At 37.5% G+C, this 21004-nt stretch overlaps 3 protein-coding genes across 5 annotated transcripts; all 3 read right to left on the reverse strand.

Annotated features, from left to right (window-relative positions):
• On the reverse strand, positions 3148 to 8620 carry LOC18788469 (protein RCC2 homolog). Of its 2 annotated transcripts, none has more exons than XM_020555313.1 (16): positions 7988 to 8620; positions 7812 to 7873; positions 7660 to 7727; positions 7378 to 7499; positions 6775 to 6892; positions 6621 to 6672; positions 6356 to 6473; positions 6203 to 6233; positions 6083 to 6106; positions 5796 to 5920; positions 5197 to 5278; positions 4749 to 4871; positions 4287 to 4340; positions 4117 to 4186; positions 3919 to 3952; positions 3148 to 3783 (listed from the first exon to the last, which is right to left on the reverse strand). In XM_020555313.1, exons 1-16 carry the CDS (start codon positions 8187 to 8189, stop codon positions 3407 to 3409), a joined length of 1662 nt encoding a protein of 553 aa, XP_020410902.1. In that variant the 5' UTR covers positions 8190 to 8620; the 3' UTR covers positions 3148 to 3406. The 2 variants fall into 2 exon arrangements, with proteins under 2 accessions (XP_020410902.1, XP_007223148.1); XM_007223086.2 differs by having other exon boundaries at positions 3162 to 3783; positions 6787 to 6892; positions 7988 to 8590.
• LOC18789597 (transcription factor RF2a) lies at positions 9713 to 13683 on the reverse strand. The gene is made up of 5 exons (XM_007221737.2): positions 13415 to 13683; positions 11953 to 13236; positions 11731 to 11863; positions 11540 to 11624; positions 9713 to 10296 (listed from the first exon to the last, which is right to left on the reverse strand). The coding sequence occupies exons 2-5, from the start codon at positions 13191 to 13193 to the stop codon at positions 10034 to 10036; spliced, it is 1722 nt and encodes a 573-aa protein (XP_007221799.1). The 5' UTR covers positions 13194 to 13236; positions 13415 to 13683; the 3' UTR covers positions 9713 to 10033.
• Positions 16582 to 19503, reverse strand: LOC18788329 (protein BASIC PENTACYSTEINE6). Of its 2 annotated transcripts, none has more exons than XM_007222465.2 (3): positions 19063 to 19503; positions 18126 to 18201; positions 16582 to 17969 (listed from the first exon to the last, which is right to left on the reverse strand). In XM_007222465.2, exons 2-3 carry the CDS (start codon positions 18192 to 18194, stop codon positions 17025 to 17027), a joined length of 1014 nt encoding a protein of 337 aa, XP_007222527.1. In that variant the 5' UTR covers positions 18195 to 18201; positions 19063 to 19503; the 3' UTR covers positions 16582 to 17024. The 2 variants fall into 2 exon arrangements, with proteins under 2 accessions (XP_007222527.1, XP_020409872.1); XM_020554283.1 differs by having other exon boundaries at positions 18126 to 18304; positions 19063 to 19502.

Raw genomic sequence — 21004 nt, forward strand, 5'->3', positions numbered from 1 at the left:
TCTATTACAACCATCCTCCAACTATGATAACGATGGGATAATTTTTAGTGTAAGTGTCACGAGTTAAAATAAGGTAGGAAATTTATAGTTCATAAAGAAAAAATTATAGATGCTATTGATCACGTAAATACAAGTTGGATAAATATGTCATTTAAAATTTAAAAAGAAATTCATATTTGTAGTATGTTTTGTTAGTGTTTAATTTGGATAGAATTCTTCTTGCATTCACGTGAGTTAAATTTAAAATTTCTGTTAATTACTTTTAGACTATACTAAAAATTAATTTATATAAATGAGTGATCACAATTCAGCGTTTATATCGACTTATACTTGCCAGTATTAATTAAACATAAATCAATACTTACATGGAAGTGGTCCACTCCATTGGTCTCTAATATCATGTGATGTGCCGATAATGTTTTAGTACACAGATCAGATGAGCTTTGATTAGGCAAATTGCTCAAAATTTCGTACGATTAGACAATTCAAACCTAACACATGGGCCCGACAAAAATCAGCTTATCACGAGAATAACGTGACGATTGAGAAATAAGAATGATAAATCAGACGGTGGGCTGTGGGTGGGCCCGACAGTGGCTTTCCTGTGAGGATTAGAGAGATAGAAGAAGAATAAATGAAAACGGTGGTGTCTTAACAACGGAGGCTGTCTTGTATTTGTTTTGTACGCTTTGTTTGACAAATAATGTTGGCCTATTGGGTTCCAGTTCCCATTTCCAACCCAGTAAGGAACCACACCAGTAACGAGTCGACCAACAACTATTATTTTTGTCCTCACGTGCCACGTGGTTGTCCACCTAATTGACACGTGTGAGCACATGGGAGTCTGAGTTGCATACTGTATGTATATCCCATCCACAATGATATTATATGCTTGCACAAGGGATATGCCATGTTTCAGCAGCTGCAAATGGGTTGCCATTGCCATGAATCTGTCATGTGCGGCCCCACCAAGGCATTTGCTAGAAACCTCTTCTCGCTTGCTACCTCTCTGATTTTGGTGGTTGGACGGTTAGACGACCTGCTCTGCTCTGCTCCAACCCAAACGTCTCGCCGTACGGTTTAAAAAAAATTGGATTCCAAAAATGACAGTCTTTGTCGTCCTGTAAAATTATGTAAAGTTATAAAAAGCAAATTTGGTAAACCAATCCAAGTGTGATCATTGAAAACAAACCCTAATCCATGCTAAAACACGTAAGGTCCAATAATTGTATATTAGTTGTGTGGTCTCTATCCCCTTCATCTATTTTACCATTGAGATGTACATAAATGGCACCAACCCACTCAAAAATTATTGTTTTGGATGGCTTAACAGCGTTCTTACCCATAAATTAAGATTTAGAGTAAGTCTAGGAGTCGCAATCAGAAAGGCTGAGGCATCATACCCATTTAGGCATTAAACCATCATTTTAATCTTGGGTGGGGAATTATTTCAGCAATCAGCTTTTGTACCCATTTTTAGGTACAACGGCATATATGACTCTCCACCACGTGGTCCTCTCTTCTATTGAGAAAGGCTGGTGGAGCCCTTGGTCACATGGCCGACGGGGAAATGATTGAAATTGTTTATAATTATACAGGTCTAGGGTACTGACTGTCGAAGCCATGAGCTTTCCTTCCTTGGGCATGCTTACTAATTGTCTATTTTATTATTATTTTTATTTTTAATACAAATGATATTAAAAAATAGGAGATTATCATAAGTGCAGAGATAACTACTCTTAATCACTTAAACTATAAGCTCTTTGCGGTCTAGCCATGTCTATCGATTTTGGCCTTAGATAATTCACATAGCTTAAAAGAGTGGGATCTTGAGGGTTTCTTGGGTTTGAACTATTCATCATGTGTTTCCTCTTATATGGACATAAAGTTGCAATCATTATGAAAGATGGGGCCTGTTAGGCTCGTCTAGCTTTAATCCATGCCCAACAAGCTTTGTAGCATATGGAGTGAGTGAGGTCAGTGTTTAGTATTCTGCAATACGTTGAAGGCTATTGATGCTTGGGGGCTCACAGCTTTCCTATTCCTTGACTTTACAAGCAAACATGAGTGCTTGATGGTCCCTCCCCTCTCCACTCAATATTCTAAGCCAAAACATTATTAGACTAGAAGCTCATCACACCACAAACTCCCTTTGTCCATGACGTGTCAAAATAATTAGACCAAATTCACGAGAAAAACTTTCCTAGCACGGGAATGCCAGGTCAGAAAACCCATTTCATATCCCAATCCAATGAGATTGTGCCACCTGCCCAATCTTCGCAAAGCCATCTCTCTCCTGCTAGTTGAAAGCAAAGCTCAGTTTTTTCATTTTCTCTCCTCATACACTCGCAGAATCCGGCCTTCCACTGTAAGATCAACTGAAACTGTTCAAGAAAAGGTCCAAGTTTTTCGTTCTCTCCCACTCGAATTCAACACATTCAAACAAAAAACCCAGAGAAACCAGTGGTTCCTCACTGTTGTTCCCATGGATGCCATCAAGAAGGTCATGCAAACCAGCAGGTCGACAATGATTAAAATGAAAGTTCTACCATGGGTTTCTTGTTGACGTGAAATTAGACGGAAACTTGAATTAAGTTTTGTTTGGGGAAATCTAAGTGTAAGTTTGGGGATTTTGCTTGGATTTGAACCAAGGGTTTGGAATAATTAAAAGGTTTTGAATTTTATGTTCATTCAAATGAACTTTTGTACACTTGAAAATTTGAGTATCATGAAAGATTGAGATGAATTCTTGAATTTTTCTTGAGTGGTTACAATCTTGCAGTGACAGCCGTGAGGTTTGTTTTTGGGGAAAAAGAACATATATATATATATAAAAAATAAAAATAAAAAATAAAAAAAAATAAAAAAGGGAACTTTGCTTTGCACCGGGAGAAGAGATGTACTGTGCATATTGGACATATGGCACAATCTTATTGGATTGGGATATGAAATGGGTTTTCTGACTTGGCATCCCCATGCCAGGAAACTTTTTCCCCGAATTCACAGACGGCCCATTTTGATCTTCGTCCTAATTAAGCCCTATTTCTTTAAAAGAAATTTTATTTACACTTGATAAGCTATTTATTTATTTAAACAAAACACTGCACAAGAAGAAGAAGATTAGAGAAAATGTCAATCAAATACAACTTTGGGACAAGATATATCACTCACGTTCTTTCATTTCAGCCGGATGTTAAAAAAGCAGAGTGTTTGTTTCAGTCCACAGTTTTCAATCAGTTAAATCACATAATATTTGAAGTGAATGCAAACAATAAAAAAAAACATTTAAACAATTGAAAGTGGCGCCAGATAAAGAGCGCGCCACATGGCAATAAAAGTATACTTCTCTACATTGAGAGAACAAAATTTCCGGTTTTGACTGGGCCCACTGCGAGAATACAACTTATCACTTGCGAGGCCTTCCTCTCTTACCCGTACCAGTCTTCCCTTGTGCGGGCTTTGGGCTTTTATTTGCGGAAGGAGGGCGGCCCCGTCCACGCCCAGCGCCTTTTCCCTCTGCTGGTGCTGCCTTTTTAGCACCATTGCCTCGACCTCTACCAGAAGCCTTCCCTCCCCGTTGCCTTTTAGGTTCTGTCCTGCCATTGACCTGTTCATCACTTTCATCACTGTCTTCGTCCTCACTGTCGCCATCATTGTCGTCTTCTTCTTCCGAATCAGAAGAATCTTTTGACTTCTTCCTCTTGGAATTCTGAGTTGCCTTAGAAGCACCCTTTTTAGGGGTTTGCTTAGAAACTGGAGGGCCACTCAAAGGTTCCTCACTCCCTGCAACAAGATTAATGCAACAAATCAAGAAACAAGATTTAACTTTACAGCTTCACTGAGTTTGAACCAACTCTTCTGGGACCAACAGATCTAGGATGAATGAAATACACATTGCAACCACTGAAGTCAGCATACCTTCAACAGAAGCTTTGCCATCATATACATCAAGCTGCCAAAAAGATATAAGTTAGAGAGCAGCCTTGCATTAAACTTAAACAAGATGGAGATGGAATTCAATCGTAATTAGTTCTACATTCTGCATATAACTGGGATTCAAGATACTGGAATCCCACATTAAACAAAAAGAAGAAAAGACGACCAATTTTGAGTTACCTGGTCAAGTCGGTCACCAACATTTGTTCTGTCAACAATAACCATGGAATGGCCCATACCACATGCAACACTACATTGTAGAATCCTCCATCATTATGCACGGGAACTTGTAATTGAAGCTTATGGTACATTAAGAATGTAAACAAGACAATACAAAAACAAATACACACCTCATAACATGCATACCGTCAAGAATTTCCACTTTTTTGGGTACTGCAGAAGACCTAAGCAGCCAAAACAAAAAACCAACGATTAAGAAAGGGAAAAGAGACCTCAAAACAAATGAGGGAGATTCACTAATATACCTAATATAGGAGCTCAAATTATAAAAAAACCCTATATGAAATGGACTTTAGAAACACAGCCAAAACCCATTTACAACATAACAAAAAGGCTCTTAACTTCTTTTAAATTACAAAACTGCCATTAATTTCTTAAAACAAACCCAACCCAAAAACTCATAAAAAGGCCCAAAACACTCAATAGGGCCAGCTATCTCTTTTTGGGTTTTTTTTTGGTATGTTTATAGAAATTAAATGGTGTAGGGTTTATTTATAGTTTTAGTGCTAAGAATGGGTATATGACTAAATATCTCAACAAATAAATATATCATATCATGACCCATCACATACTTCTGTCCATTAGGGCCATATCCCAATTCTCCATACTGAGCATGACCCCAACTTATGCAGGAGGAATCAGCACCAACAAAATGGTGCATATTGCCTGAATCCATGCAACGCAAATTCCAGCCACTGTCAACAAAGATGAGAAAAAATTTCTAAGCAATTATGTCACATTTAGTTACAAACAAAACCAAAAACTTTAGTTTTTATGAATCCCTACAAAAAAAAAAAATTAAAATCAAAGTTCAAAAGATAATCCAAGAGAAAAGGAACAACTTCCAAGCTAACTCTAAATAGTTTGCTTTCCCTCCCCCAAAAACGATGACAGTCAGGAGATATAAATTATAATTAAATATCACAGAAATGGCAAGCATTAGATATAGAAGAGTCGAAGCTTCTACAGTGAGCAGGAAAAGCATTACTAATTAAAGATGATTAATGATGAGAGCCAAACCTTAAATCCATGAGTGGTTTAGGATACATCCAGTCATCACCCGTGGTCTTAATTTTACCCCACATATACAACTGCCCTCCACCTGGAAAAAAGAATATAGACGATCAGGAGGAACACCAGACCGTAAAAGTGATTGGCTGTAGTGAAATATAAAAATTATAGCAGTTACTGTGATCACAAAGATCAATGATCAATTATCAACTCTTGATAAAGAGAAAAGGTTCTCCTCCATTAACTTCAATTTAAATTATAAATGTGTTTTGGTGTTTGACATGCGGTAAGGTGCCATGACCTTCCAAATGTGACTATGCAAAGCATAAGGCCTGTGCTTAATGCTTATAAGCTTCCCACTTCTTCCAAACAGAAAAAATCTGTTAGAGAGGCAGCTAAGAGAATTTGAAAACCACGAATAATACAAAAACCCAATTATGCAAGCAAACATGTGAGCAAAAATTGACATGAAGAAACATCTCATGAAAATATAAGAATTTATGAGAGAATATAAGAACGGTATTCTAATAAGGTGCGTGAACAATGATATAGCAACCAAAGCAAGAACAAGTGAGAGAAAGAGCCTTGGTAACACATTAATTGGGTACCTGCAGTACATGCAGAGTTCACAGAACCAGCTGATAAAACTGCATCAGGAGGCAGAAGATTTTGCCTTTGGAAAACATCAACACGACGAGGAGCCCATTCATCCTTCTGCTCCCTATGTCCAAGCCTATAAACAGCACTCCAGAGTCATATGCAGGGTAAGACGATCAAAATTAAAAATGACAACAAAGATGATTACAATAGACAAATTCATAAGAAAAATTCATCCACTTCTAAAAATTTAAAACAAACAAAAACAAATGCTTGGGAATGAATAGTGAGTACTGACCTTCCATAACCACCAAAGCCCCACCTGAGTTTCACCATAAATTATTGCAAGTTAGGCAGACATTCAAATATCAAAATATTTGGAAGCAAGACAAAGGTAATGCCATATAAAAGCCCTTACGTATAAACATAGCCATTTGCATCCACTGCCACTGTATTCCCAAAACAAATAAAAGAATTAAGCAAACGATAACGACACATATTGCAGACAGAAAACACACATACAGCAATCAGCGGAAAGGGGGAAGAGAGAGAGGGCAGGCATTGTGATAACCTGTATGATTTGTTCCGCACGCAACTTTCACAATGGTTTCCCCAGCCAGAGAAGTTATTGCTTTAGGGCGTGGCTGGGCTTCATACGCAAGCCTCACTGAGCTGTCTTTAGTATTATACTGCAAGGACATCCATAATTTATCTCACGCTTAATTTCATAAACAACTGCCAGGGCATTCCATTACCAGTAAAGGCCACATTGTCCAAAGATATAAAGGTGTAAAGAAATGTACAAAAAACACCTATTAATCTACCCTAAAACATACCTCATTATCTGTACCATGCCCAAGTTGCCCATACTGTGGAAGACCTGCAGTTCTGGAAATCAAGAAACATTTGTAATTCAGCCAGTAATCATAACAAATTGAGAACAAAGACAATTAAGCAATTGACCGAAAGTTCAAGAAACTCGAGCATAACTGCAGACCATACAGTATAGAAGCTCCTTCAACACAAGATAACCACACCGTGAAGTCAGCCCCACAAGCTGTATTTTTAACATCAGACACTTGACAGCGAACAGGGGATTTCTCAATTTCTACAGAACACAAAGCAAGTATGTAACCAAAAGGCTGTCAGTTATACACACAAGTACTGTCAAAGATTTACAAAATATGCTAAGTACAATTAAGAGCCATGAAAAAGGAATAGGGTGTTAAAAAGGATCACTTTGTTGTTTATTTCTCAGTGGAAATTTGACTTGAATACTAGAAATTACAACAATTTCTACTAACAGAACACGTAGCATTAATCCAAGACTCAACTGAACAAACTCAATACCAAGTTGTAAAGTAAATTAGGCTCTTCTATTGGCATCGCATAATGTCCACATAGAGAGCAGAAAACAAACTCTTCCAGATAGTGTGTTCCAGATAGTATAACATCATGAAAACTAAGGGAATATGGATGTATTTAATTAGTGAAGCATTATTCAATTAAGCATCCCAGAAAACTAATTGTCATCAGATTCTCATTGCTAGTTCCTAAAATTTCATCAGACCAACTTTACAAAGCAGAACCTACCATTTTTTGCTGAACCGGAACCCAGCTGTCCATGCTTATTCCAGCCAAAGGCGAAAGAATACCCATCCTCAGTAATCACTACAGAATGACTCCTCCCTGATGCAGCTCTAACAACTTTGTGCCTGCAATAGAGAATTTCTTTAAAATTATTGAAGAGTTCTCCAAAGATGATGAACTTGAAGATTCACAATGGGGCACCGACATCAAAATATTTCATTGCTATAACACTAACTCTTAACTACTCTTATCAAGAATACGTTCAACATCAGAGAAGCCACATACTTTGAAAGTTCAGACACTACAGTCGGCCTATCACGCTGAATTGAATCTCCGTGACCCAGCTGCCCCTTCTGCAAACATAACTTCATACTTAAATACAAAAGAAATAGACCACAAGCATAAACAAAGAAACCAAAAGTAGAGTGTGATCATGCCTCATTGCGTCCCCAAGTATAGCAACGCCCTTCCACATCCAATGCCACACAATGGCAGGAAGCTGAGCCAACATTTACACAACCAAAACAATCAATTCCAATACCAATCATTATCACATTCACCACCAAAAAAAAAATTCAAACTGCGTTAGACAAGCAGTGATAAGGAAACTCACAGCAACCCGAGGCTACAAAACGGATATCGATGCCGACGAGAGGGCGAAGGCGCGTGGGAGAAATCAAGTTGCCTTCGACGGCGCCTTTGCGCCGACCAATGACATCCCAAGACGTACCGCCACAGAACAAGAGCTCTCCCGATTTCTCTACATTCTTACTCTCCTCCTCCTCGACCTTCTTCTCCACTTGGACCGCAGACATTGCAGGTCAAAATCCGGCAAAGCCGACGGTCAAGACTTCAATAAGGAAAATATACAGCGGAATGGCTCCAGAAGCGGTGGATCTAACGGCTAGTTTTCAAAAGGTGAATAATGAACGGCTGGGATGAAGGTGAGATTGGCGGGAAACGGAGACAACGGCTAGTTTAAAGAGATCGGGAACGGCATAGGGTTTTGGGGTGTGGAGGAACGGTGGAAGAAATGGATGAGGAATGGAACCCTAATTCAAAATGGGAAAGGAAAATATTAAAAGGGAGGGATTTGGTTGGGTTTACGAGAACAGGGCTTAATTAATTAAAAAGAAAGAAAAATAAAATAAAAAGGGAACGCACGCCATGTAGATAATAAAATAGTCCCTAGATTTTCTGCTGCTGCTTCTTTTCTTTCCTCAAAATCTTCAGCTTGCCTTTCTCTTTTACGCGTATTTATTCGTATTTTAATCCGCTCATTTTCGCAACTTTTACTTTTGCTTTTGTTTTCATCAAGGCTCCTATCGTATGTTTCCCGTGAGGCTAACCTAATTTCATTTCTATTTTAAATACTTTTCATGTGAATAACTCTAATATTGCAGTAGAATTCTTTCAGTCAGTTGGTTGCTGTGGCCTTTATGAATGACCCTACTCGTACTACTCTTCTGTTTATGGATTGAGCAGTTGAAGCTTTGCATGATTTCGATGATTTAACTAAATACTTCAATTATGTGACAAAAGAATTAAGCTTTCAATTTAGAAACCCCGACATAATTCCACGAATCTGTAAAATTCCATTTCGGTCCGCATTTGTTGGTTTAAATTCGTGCATTCATATGAAATTATTAAAATAATCTCTAACTATTTCAGGTTTTCATATTTTTCACAAAATTTCTGAAGTTTCAATAATTACATAAACATCCTTTGAGGTTTAAAATTATTTTCACAAAATTCTTTTTTGTTGATTTTTCATCTAAAGATTGATGATTTTATATATAAAAAATTCTCAAAATGACAAAGTTAGCCTTTGAGATTATATTACATATACACTCATTGAGGTTGATTTTGTCATTTGCACGCATTTTTAAAAGGGTAGTGATTTTCCGACTCCCTTTTTTATCCACCTACACTCCATTTTGTTTTTTAAAATACTTTTTACTATAAGATAAAATGAAGTGTAAGTGAACAAAGAGGAGTGAGAACATACAATTTTAAAAAAATGGAGTGTAAGTGGATAAAAGGGAAGTAGAAAAATCAGTACCCTTTTTTAAATGAAAATCATCAGATTTTGGACAAACAATGAACGAAAAAATGTTTTGTGAAAATAATTTGAAACCTCAAGAAGTGTTCGTATAATTTCTAAAACCTTAGGGAATTTTATGAAAAAGCCAAAAACATGAAGGGATGCTAGTGTAAATAACTCAACGAAATACATATCATTATTCATAAAATCTTCATATTATACATTGCTTCTATTGAAATTTGTAACTGAGATGAAAACTGATGGTTAAAAATGTCAATTGGACTACAATTGCGCTTATTAGAGTTATTCCAGCTTGTAGATATATATAGTATATGTTCTAAACATCAAAGTCCACATTTGAAACAAAATTAGAAAATTACAAACAACCAGTTAACCAAGACTTGATTCTCCCCCAAGTAAAACTTTCAATACAACAGAAGTAACCAACCCAATGAACCAAAAAATGGTTAAGTTATATAAATTTCACAATAATACTTATGTCAATAAATTTAGACATATATATATATATATGGATTTATATGACATCATTTCAAAATAAATTTTGTCACCCATAATCTACTGAACCAATACAAGCCAACGTATGTGTTGGCCAACCTATTCGCTTGACTCGTGCTTAGCAGCAGCAGCATTTCCATTGCCATTCTGCTGATGGGAAGGTTGTCTGTTTTGCTGAGGCTGCATGAACTGCTGTTGTGTGTGCTGTTGAGACTGGTGTTGTGGCTGCTGTTGCATTTGATAAAGGTTGAGATGCTGTAGTTGGAGCATTTGTTGATTAATTGAAAGGTGCCCTTCTCCACCGATCTCTGCAGCAGCAAGCTTTAGCCGCTGGACTTCTCCAGTCAAGGCCTCATTTAAAGCTGCAACATCAGAGACCAAAGAAAATATAAAGATAAAATCAGTCCAGATCCCATCTACATCAGAAGAAGGAATATGCCATAAATGAAATATGACTGTACGAATTAGAGGGTTTTTTAGTAGTTAAAAAAGTTGCATTTATAAAGTGTTAATTAATCAAGCTCCGGGGTTAAACATTTAGGCAATCTAACTATCACAAAATTATGGACCTAAAAGCTGACTACCACCCACCAAAGTATTTGAGAAAGGGAAGGGAGTGAAGAGACCCAAGTGTTAATCCTTTCAAACAGCCAGGGGGCAGGGCTGAGTTAAATTTGACTGTAACCTCTGTCTTCCTATCAAAATATCGACTTTTGCCCTACAGGATTGTGTGAATACATCAAGTAATTGAAGAATCTCTTAGATCTATTCACTTAATGTTTAAGCTTGACCACTCCTTTCAATCCTAGACCGCTTTCATCACAAGCCTGGAAGAATACTTGATACTCATATGCAAATTCTGCATCTTTATCTAGAAAATTCAACGAAAATATTGTTTTTCTTTTACTTGGTATTGACAGATTACAGGAATATCTATACGGTTAGGAATTCCACCTGATATGAAACATTTATAATTACCAAAGTGGGAGGAATAAAATTTCACTTTGCTTCCATTCATCAAGATCAGTAGAAATATGTTTCCACAATGAAAAGCACATGCAGACAGATACAGCAGCATTTTTATTTTTCCTCAAGATACAGCAGCACAGTTATAATTGCTAAAACTAACTGAAAAGTTTACTGGTTTCTGCGTTTTCAGGAATTCGTAGAACTGAAATGAAAATCCATAGTCAAGGAGGTGGACTATCACAGACATGAGAATAGAATGGTTATAGCTGGATAAAGTTAAATTTACATGTAGAGACACAAGAAGAAGAAGGGTAGTTATTCAAATAGATCTATTTCAAGTTAACCACAATATTGTTAGTTTTTCAAACATCAATCATATAAGCTAGGGGAAGATACAAAGAAACCTCTGTTTGGCCAAACCTAACTTTATATGCAACCAAATTAGAAATGCAATAGCGGAAAACCTAGTGAAGGCTAATAACACAATTATGTATGCATTCTGAACTTTCAACATGTGTTTTGGTTGATAAATTTTCATGTGAAATAATCTACAGAAATTAGTTTATATGGAATGGAATATATGATAACTGTGGTTTCCAACAGACATATAAAGAACTGAAGAAAAAGGCATAATACCATCTTTAAGTTGGGCCTGTTGCTCCAAAGCTTGAAGACGAAATTTCAACTCATTGTTCTCACTAGTAAGACCCACAGAGTCTCTCTGGACACAAGCAAATAAAACAGAGTCAGGGAACATATGATGAAGTTCAATTTCAAACAGGGAAGAGCTAGACTTTAGAATCAGAAATCCCCAAATAAATACCTACCTGCAACTTGGTAAACTGAGCAGACAAAGTGGTTGCCTCTGTCTGCAGTGTTTGCACTTTGTGTTCCAATTCTACAATGTATCGCATCTTCCTCTCCTTAGAACGCGCAGCTGACTGACGGTTCGCCAAAATCCTGGATGAAAAGATCACATATGAGAAAATTCACTTAACAAGCTATCCATTAAAAAATAGATAATAGGATAGAAGTTAAAAACACAACACCTCTTTGCACGCTTGGGGTCTGATTGGGCTATCTCGGCAAGTTTCTCACTTTCCATTATCTTTCTCAGCTCAATTGCATTGAACTCACCACTTCCAAACTCCATGCTGAACTTACCTGAGTTACCATCTAGGGAAGCGGAAGGTGATTGTTGGCCTGCCGGCAGGGGCTTCAGTGGTTCATCATCGAAATTCAAATTTTCCATATAACTATCCATGGAAATGCTCCTACAGTGTCGGACATTTGGTACAACATCTCCACTAGCAGTCCTCTTGACTCCTTCCCTCTTCTCACTCGGAAAACCAGAAGCTGGCCTCTGCCCGTTGTAACGATTTCCATTTAGACCACTTTCCACTTCATTATCACTACTCTCACCCCCATTTGTCTTTGAGCCGCTGGCTCTGCTATCCAAATCCTTATCGTCATTACCAGACGAGTTCATTTTCTCAATGTTGTCCAAATTCATGTATGCATTAAACAAGTCATCCACAACCTCTCCCCCTGATTTTCTCTCATCCATTCCCTCAGCATTTTTGTTACCATCCCTATCCCCATTTGATCCCCGTTTCACCAACTGAACTGGCTTGCCAATCCCCAAATTTTCTCTTCCAGAAGCTGATCCATCCAAACTTGTTCTACGCCCAATGGGAATCAGCTGAGGTGAAGACTGAATGACAGCTGAGAATCCTAATGGGACATCACTGTTAGAGCGCCTGTGACCTCTGCGAGGGGGAAGGCCATCACCAGCCCAAAATGCGTTGCTGTCAGTAGTAACTGGAGAACGAAGCGACGGGGCATGAGAATTAACAACAGTTTCATCCATAGAAACATCAACGGAATTTGGGTCAGAGAGTGAAGAAGACGAGGGCTCGCGGTAAGGCAAAGGGCTCAATGGGGGCAAAGAATTAAGTGAGAAAAACGAAGGTTGAGATAAGGATCTTGTATGGGAGGGCACTGAGCTCAAATTCTGAGGACCCAGTTGCCAAGAACCCGATTGAGGCCTCATGATATGCGAAAAAGGCATTGAATTGTGGTTATTGGGGTGTGAAGGAGGTATACCAGGCCTCTTACTGTTCTCAGGACTCAAACTTGGGGATGATTGGCGCATAGGCAAACCCATTTGAGCTGAATTGAAATTGGGTATCTCTAAATGGCTGTTTGGTTTAGGAACCGAAAAAGATGATGAACCAAATGTTGAATTGGGTCGTTGCTTGACACTACCAGTTTCATCACTGCCCTCCATTAAGCTTAGCTAAGCTTCCTGTGCTCGCTCTAAAGCTAAAAACCTTGATTCATCAAAACAAAAACCATGCGCTAAGTTGCCAACTAGTTGAAATGTGAATCAAAAGCCTCTAAAGCTCAAACCCAAAACTTTAAAATGAAACCCTAGAAAATCTGAAATGGGATAAAGATTTAAGAGACAGAAAAAGAGAGAGATTATGGTTGCAGATTAGTGTTGGTTACCTGGTTGGTTATATAATCCCTAGCTGGCCAAGCTTGTTTCAGTAGAATGGCAAGGAACCGATGATCAAAATGTCAAAGGCGGTGATTTCACGGATTTTGGCTTGTTTTTGTTGACTACAAATACAATGTTTTGGCACGGACAGTAAACATAGCAGGACTTCAGACAAGGCCTGAAATTACAAGACGCGTTTTTATATATTCTTTTTTTTTTTTCTTCCTTTATCACCGGCTTTTCTCGTTCTCCTTGTCTTCAGGAGAGGACAAGTGCGTGATTATTTTATTATTTACGATATTAACAAAAGATTTTATTTTATTAATCAAATCAATCAAGTGAAGAAATGATAGAATCTAAAGCCACAAGCAAACAAATTTACAATTGAGTCACCAGCACAAGAAAAAAAAATTATAATTTAGCAGATCACCGAAAAATAAACAAAATGATATGCACCCTCGAATAAACCCTCCAAATAAACCCTTCAAATATTTTGTACAATTATTGGATACCCAAAAAGAAAAAACTGATCAAGAAATTAATCTATATTTCTGATCTTGCAAGAATTTTCATTCAAACATAAGGAAAGTTATTCCATTTACCAAAAAAGTACTTATCAAGGTTTTAAATATATCATATCTTTAAAAAATAAATAAATAAATTAGAACAAGAAAAACGTGTAATGTGAGAATGATTTCCTAAAAATAAACTTTAGTGCAAGGTGAGAATGTCGCATATAAATATTATCTTGTCAAACTGTTAAAGTAAACATAAGATGTTTATTAAGGGGCTTATAACTCAAGTGGTTAAGAATAGTTATCCCTTCATCTGAAATCTTATGTTCGAATCCTCCCTCCATCGCTTATTATATAATTAAAAAAACCTAAAATGTTTATAATTGTCATAATATTATGAATTTAAATAATTAATTATAGTGGCGGATTCATGATTTGATAATTAGCTGGGCGAAACTTACACACTAAACTCAACGATATAAGTGAATAGAGGCGATAAGAGTTTTCTAAGGGCCAAGGACATATTCTAAATTGTGGCACCCACTGTACATACACTCAATACTAAATATGTGATTTTTTTATAAAGAAAAGGAAGACCACTTTTGGGCTTAGAAAATATCATACATTCACTTGAACCCAACAAAACCATATGAAAAGAAGAAAAAAAAAATCATTCCATTTGGGCTTAAAAGAAAATATCAGATAATTTCTCCAACATTGAGGAATTTAATTCACAATTCAAAGCTCTTATTTCACAACTCTCAATTCAATTCAGAAATCCTAATTCGACAAGCCATAAATTCAATTTATAACAACAAACCCAAATTCTATAAGAGAGACACATCACATAAAAAAGAGAGAATCATGAAGAAGATTACTAGAAAAAAAATAAGAATAAGAAAAGTGACGGGAAGAAAGAGAAAAAAGAGAAAATGTTAATTGTTTAAAGGAAAGTTTCAGTCTACAAGAAAAACATGATGAGAAAATTTTCAATGGAACAAGTAAAGCGTATTCTGTAGTACAATGAAAATAGAGATATAATTTATTTATTTATTTATTTTGATAAAGATAGAATTTCAACAATTTTTTTCACAGAATTAAACATATCTAGCTATTTATCTTTTTTGAAAATTTTGGGCTAGGTAGCAACCCACCCTGCCATGTGGGTAGAACCGCGCCCTTGATTAATTATATTTTTATCATAATACGAGCTGAAAATGCACAGTCAGGCAATATAATTTTAACAGACGAACACTACTCACCACATACGTTGGATTATTAAAATTGATTGAAAAAAAAAATGTATATATTTGAAGTGCCTAACACATTTTGATCTTCGTTCGTTAAACAAATACTCTTTTCGGGCTGTATTTAAAATATATAATATTTTCGGGCTTATAAAATATACTTCAATTTGGGTGCTTGGTATCTGTTTGGGCCTAAGTGTAATGACGTTCAGTTATTTACCAATGAACCTTGTATCTCGTGGCCCAATCATTCTCATTTCCATACAAGACGTTCGAAGCCCACTACTGAAAACATCTTAAATCGCAGCCGTCCGATCGAAGTTCCCAAACCCAAACCCTCTCCCGAAATCTTTTATAAACGAGTCGAAGGGGGTGGCTTTCAGTAGAACTGTAAAACCCTAGGGCTCACAGTAGCCGTATTCTCTCGCTCCTCAGCCTCGAGTTTCTCTCGGTGCTGTTGTGTCTTTTTTGTGTTCTGCTGTTGCGCCGCCTTATTATCTCTTTTCTTATTGTCGGTTTTCTATTTTGTAATTCAACGAAATCAGTGAGGCCAATTGATGAACATTTTCAGTTGCTGAATGCTCGGATTTCGATTTGGGCATTTTGATTCATTCTTAATTGAATAGGAAGATCTGATGCCTCTCTCGATTTCTCTCGCGTTTCTCACTCTCTTCGTTTATATTTCACACCTTTAATCTTCCGTTGCCGATTGTTCATAGGTGTAAGAAGTTTTAAACATCTGTTATTTCTTTTCGAGTTTTGAAAGGCGTTTTTAACACATTATTTTCTTCGTGGAATGTTTTGCCGGTGATGACTATGTTATATTGACAGAAGCAAATAAAAATTTGCGTTTATGTTGATAAAAATTATCATGAACTAGGACGGTCTGAGGCTGTGTTCAAGTTATTGAATTTTGTTGTAGTTTTTTATGACAGAAAAAAAAACTTTTGCTTTTACTTCTTATTTTTATATTTTGAATGAATTACTCATTGTTTTTTTTCTGTAATCTTTTTCTGATGAAGTGCTGTGTATGATGAGATCACAATATTAACAGTTATCCCTGTCTGACTTTTGGATGCTGAAGAAATGTTATCTGACACAGCTCTTAAAAGTTTTTCTTATTTTCCTTTTTCCTTGCATAAGATTTCGTTGCAAAAATCAAATTTCATATAATAGTTGCTTTGCTACCAAGTTGGTGTACCTTTCTTGTGGGGTTTGGTCTAAATTAACCTAGCAAATTGCTACATTGGCCCGACCGTCCAAGGACTAAAGTGAGAATTCACATAGTAATGGAAGGAACAGTTCTACTGGAATTACCAAATATGCCTAAAAATTAAGCACATACTGGAATGAGAACTCTGTAAAGAACCTAAAAGAATTACAAATATGCAAAAAAAAAGAAAAGAAAGATAATTATGGACGAAGTGCTCTTAGATAATTGACAACAGAAAAATAATTTGTTCTGTTGAAATAAGGTTTTACAAATACAGGACAGAAGCCCCCTAAATTTACTTGAAAGGGCAAGATTTAAGTCCTCCACGCTACTAACCAAGACGATTAGAAATGGCCATTGTTTACCGAGCCTTTGCCTTCCAGAAAATCTCACTGCATTATCAACCCATTCAGCCATTTCTAATGTGGAAAAAAGAATAGAGAAAATCCTTTATCATCGTTGAAGAGGCTATAGCTGGCATTGAACGTTCCCAAACCCAACTACTTCAACTGCTGATTATCAAATCATTATTTTCCCCGCCACCGAGCTGAAAAGAAAATTTGAAATGCATACATGATGTGATCACTATGTTCCCCTCCCCCTACCTGTCTGTACCTCTACTGAATTTAAACTTTCTCCAGGTCTACTTGATTGTGATGTAGCGATTTGTTCCATGCTTGGCCCAGTTATCCTTGAGATCAACTGGGTTTGACAGATCATGGCCTTCAGCTGCAAGCCGGCTAAGTAGCTTGTTGAAGGCACTGCCGCTCATCTTTCGGCCACCTACTCGGGCATGTCGCTTATTGGGCACTGCCGGCAATGGGTACATTGACATTGTAGTAGTGCAACATGAGGATTGCCAACCCCCATTCCCCCACTTGTAGCACTGCCTCAGGATACCGGTGCATGAGCACACCGGTGCTGGCATGGTTGACTCATCATATGCAACCTGATTCAATCCCAGGTCCTGACATTTCCAATCAGACTTTGACACAACCAAGTGTTTGTTAACATCATCACCTCCGCCACCCATATCCTGACTGCCCTTCCACTCGTGTAATTTATCAAATGTCATCTTATTTAAATCCTCACTCTCCCTCTTCACTTTCCTGGGAGATTTTGAGGTTTTCTTATTTGGTGCCATTGTCTTGGGTTCCCTAGGTCGTTTGGGCTGTCGTGACTTTGTAGGCAAAGAAGCATCAGGTGGCATTGGGACGGAATCGCTCGTGTGCATATCCCTTGTACCATAAGAAGCTTCATTCATGTGAGGAGGATGATGCACATGCTGCTGCGGGTGGTGCATATGTTTGACCCCACGTGAAATTTGGCATCCTGGTGGACAAGAAGATACATTACCATTATTCAAGGAGTTTTCCCGGTACTGAAGATTTGCAATGGCATTGTCTCGTTCCATAATGGCAGTATTCCGTTCTGCAATTGCGGCATCTCGCTGCAGGAATGCCATGTCTCGCTCTTGAAGGGCAGCTTTTTTCTCAGAAAATGCCAAATTTCTTTCTTGAATAGCTGCATCTCTTTCACCCATTATGGCCATTATCTGTTTCATTGATGGCTGATGTTGCATCAACCACTAAAACAAACAGAGAGATACAAAATTTCATCAGATATGCCTCTCAAGTGAAATTGCATATACTGAGTACTGAATACTTCATGAAAGAGTTTATATGTGCTAGTTCACATCATATTATCTTTATGTAGCTGTGTTCAGAAAATTGTTTGCGGATACCTGACCCTGAGCTGCTTTATACTGCTCTGCTTTGATTCTTCCATTTTCACGATGCCCACTATCATCCATCTGAAATCTGCAAATAGCAACAGTTCCAGACAATAGTTTTACACCTCCAACACAAGTATAATGCTCAGCTCAGCTGGTTAAACACGAAACCAACATTGGGGCTACATACCCTGCAGTTGATGTCCAAAAGAAAAAAAGTTCAGATTTCGGATGTAGCACAAATATGTAGGAGAAGCCCACAAGATACATTTTCAGAAAACAGGTCATCAACTACAGAATAAAGTCTAAACCGACTCTGACAGTCATGGATCAACTACGAAATCAATATACTTGTTTGAAATCAGTCATGACTTTTTTACTTCAATTGATTTACAGAACATATTGATCAATCGCAGGCACTTAAAATGAACTTAACTCTTACGACTTATTCAAGAGGAGGTGCTATTACAGATTGTACTAAACCAACGTTCCATTGGACTAGTCAAGATAGAAGAACGAACTTAAAATTGACTTCGTCCTCTGGTCAACACACAAACCGATTCTGCAACATTCAATCAATTCTTAGACGAAGACTATAATCAAATATTCAAAATCCGTAAGAACTGCAGCTTCAAAAAACTTCAGTTCCTAACCAGCAGAACTAAAAACCCTAGAAATTCAAAATCTCCAATCCGGTCACACAGCAAGCTTCATTTGCAGAGTGAAAAGACAATCGCAACCAAAATCAAGCATACAGCGGCTGACGCCACACAAATTCGAAGCTGCTCTAAAAGCACAACCTAAAACCACGTTCAATTACTGAAAAACTAAAGACGGTTGTGATGGATACAAAAGAGACCAAAACATAATCCACGAGGAAGAAAATCGGCATGGAAGAAGAGGAAGAAAATCGGCATGGAAGAAGAGGAAGAAAGAAATCAGAGCTTACCAGAGACGGCGAGAGACTGAGAGAGTTTGGAGAAACCCTGGTTTTCGCGGAAGACGATGATAACCCGTGCAAGGGGAATAGTCAGATAGAAGAAGAATTTTCAACTTTTTGTGCTCTCTCATCAGACACATAGAGAGAGGATGTAGATGTAGACAGACTTGTAGTAGAGTACTAGTGGTGTGAGGGTGGGGTTTTACCTCTCTTACATTTTTTTTCTTTTTGTTTTTTTATATACTTTTTCCCTCTGTCTACTAATTAAATTGAAAAAATTATAAAGCGGGTTTTATTTGGTATTTGCTAGTCTCTTACGCGCACATGAGGTCGTCTTATTTAGCATCTAATTAGCCTCTTGCACGCACTAACTCGCGCCAATTAACCAAGAGCATTTGAGAGTTTTTAAATGTTGGCTTAATTGTAGCAATAGTTCTTAACTTCATGTTCGATTCTCATATTGGTAATTGAATTTGAAAAAGAGATGCCGTAGTTTCTCAACTCTACTTTCATTAGCTAGTCATATGTTACATTTTATGTCAAACTTAGGAAAAATTAGTATTTTTTAAAATTAAAATATGAGAATTATGAGAGAATATTTGTTTGTATGAATTTTTTGTGTATCAGTGGCCAAGTAAATAATAAATTCTTATTTTTATTTACAGTAGGAAATCAGGAATTAAAGTAAATCAATTATAATTATAATCAGAATCTTTGGTGTGGAAGGAAAGTAAGTCAATGGTTCACAAGTGGGTTTTATTTGATGAGACATCCCTTTACGATGGAGTTCTCAGTGCGCCAGCGAGGAAACGTTAGAGCGATCGAAAGAGGTTGTGGAAGATTTCTATTAATATATCCCAATTTGTCTTTGCCACAGTTATACATCTCAACAACTTGAGACCATAAGGCATAGTTGGTGCCATCCAACAACTAATGCCGATATGTGCAACAGAAGCTTCATGTGTAAGAAAAGTAAGTCAATGGTGCACAAGTGAGTTTTATTTGATGAGTCATCCCTTCACGATGGAGTTCTCGGTGCACCAGTTGGGAAACGTTAGAGCAGTCGGAGGGGGTTGTGGAAGATCGCCATTAATATATCCCAATTTGTCTTTTCTAGAGTTATACATCTTGAAAACTTGGGACCATAGGGCATAGTTAGTGTCATCCATCTAGGTTGAGTTCGAGGTCGTCGTCTGAGTTAAGTTCGGGGTCGTCTAGGTAGAGTTTGCATCTTTAGGAGTTGAGCCACTTGGGCACTCAGCTCGGCTATGATTGGTTCAGAAGGAGAAGAGGAAGCAGTGGTGCTATCGCCATGAAGATTAGGAGAGTCATCCTCCCCCATGGTGGCTGCCAGGGTTTAGAAACTAGAGTTAGCAATCCCAAGATTGCCGCTCTGATACTATTCTAAAATATAAGAACTATGAAAGAATATTTGTTTGTAGGAATTTTCCGTATATTACTCTTCTTGCAAGATGTCATATTTGTAATACAACGGAGCTTTAATGTCCAAGTAAATAATAAATGCATATTTCTATTTACAGTAGGAAATCAGTAATTTAAGTAAATCAATTACAATTCTAATAGGAATCCTTGGTGTGTAAGGAAAGTAAGTCAGTGGTCCACAAGACACGCTAACATTTTTATGTTCTTTCTCAAGGACGAAACCATATTTTCATGCGCACCAGTCTTCTTCTTCCACTTTGCTGCCCACCACCTCCTTCGTTTTCCTCTTTGTGTTGGATTTGAAGGTCGAGGGATCAATAATGGGTATACGGTTCATAAGTCAAGGAGGAATTGAATGGTCTCAATGGAGTGGGGTCGTGTGGGATTTTGAAGGATTGTGGCTGTTAACGTAGGTGGTTTCGGGGGATGGGTGGTGGTGGAGTTGAGGTTGGGTGAGGTAAGGGAAGGAAGATGGAGGAGGTTGTGGATGTTGTGAACTCGTTTGGGT

Source organism: Prunus persica, chromosome G1 (assembly GCF_000346465.2).
Source record: "Prunus persica cultivar Lovell chromosome G1, Prunus_persica_NCBIv2, whole genome shotgun sequence".
NCBI classification, from domain to species: Eukaryota; Viridiplantae; Streptophyta; class Magnoliopsida; order Rosales; family Rosaceae; genus Prunus; species Prunus persica.

Coding starts and splice junctions, on each gene's coding strand:
- LOC18788469 (XM_020555313.1), bottom strand. CDS start 8,189: ATGTCTGCGGTCCAAGTGGAGAAGAAGGTCGAGGAGGAGGAGAGTAAG. Junction 7,874..7,987: donor TTTTGTAGCCTCGGGTTGCT/GTGAGTTTCCTT, acceptor ATGTTGGCTCAG/CTTCCTGCCATTGTGTGGCA. Junction 5,921..6,082: donor GGCTTTGGTGGTTATGGAAG/GTCAGTACTCAC, acceptor TGCTGTTTATAG/GCTTGGACATAGGGAGCAGA.
- LOC18789597 (XM_007221737.2), bottom strand. CDS start 13,193: ATGGAGGGCAGTGATGAAACTGGTAGTGTCAAGCAACGACCCAATTCA. Junction 11,864..11,952: donor GACCCCAAGCGTGCAAAGAG/GTGTTGTGTTTT, acceptor CTTTTCATCCAG/GATTTTGGCGAACCGTCAGT. Junction 10,297..11,539: donor ACAGGCCCAACTTAAAGATG/GTATTATGCCTT, acceptor CTGATGTTGCAG/CTTTAAATGAGGCCTTGACT.
- LOC18788329 (XM_007222465.2), bottom strand. CDS start 18,194: ATGGATGATAGTGGGCATCGTGAAAATGGAAGAATCAAAGCAGAGCAG. Junction 17,970..18,125: donor ATAAAGCAGCTCAGGGTCAG/GTATCCGCAAAC, acceptor TGTTTGTTTTAG/TGGTTGATGCAACATCAGCC.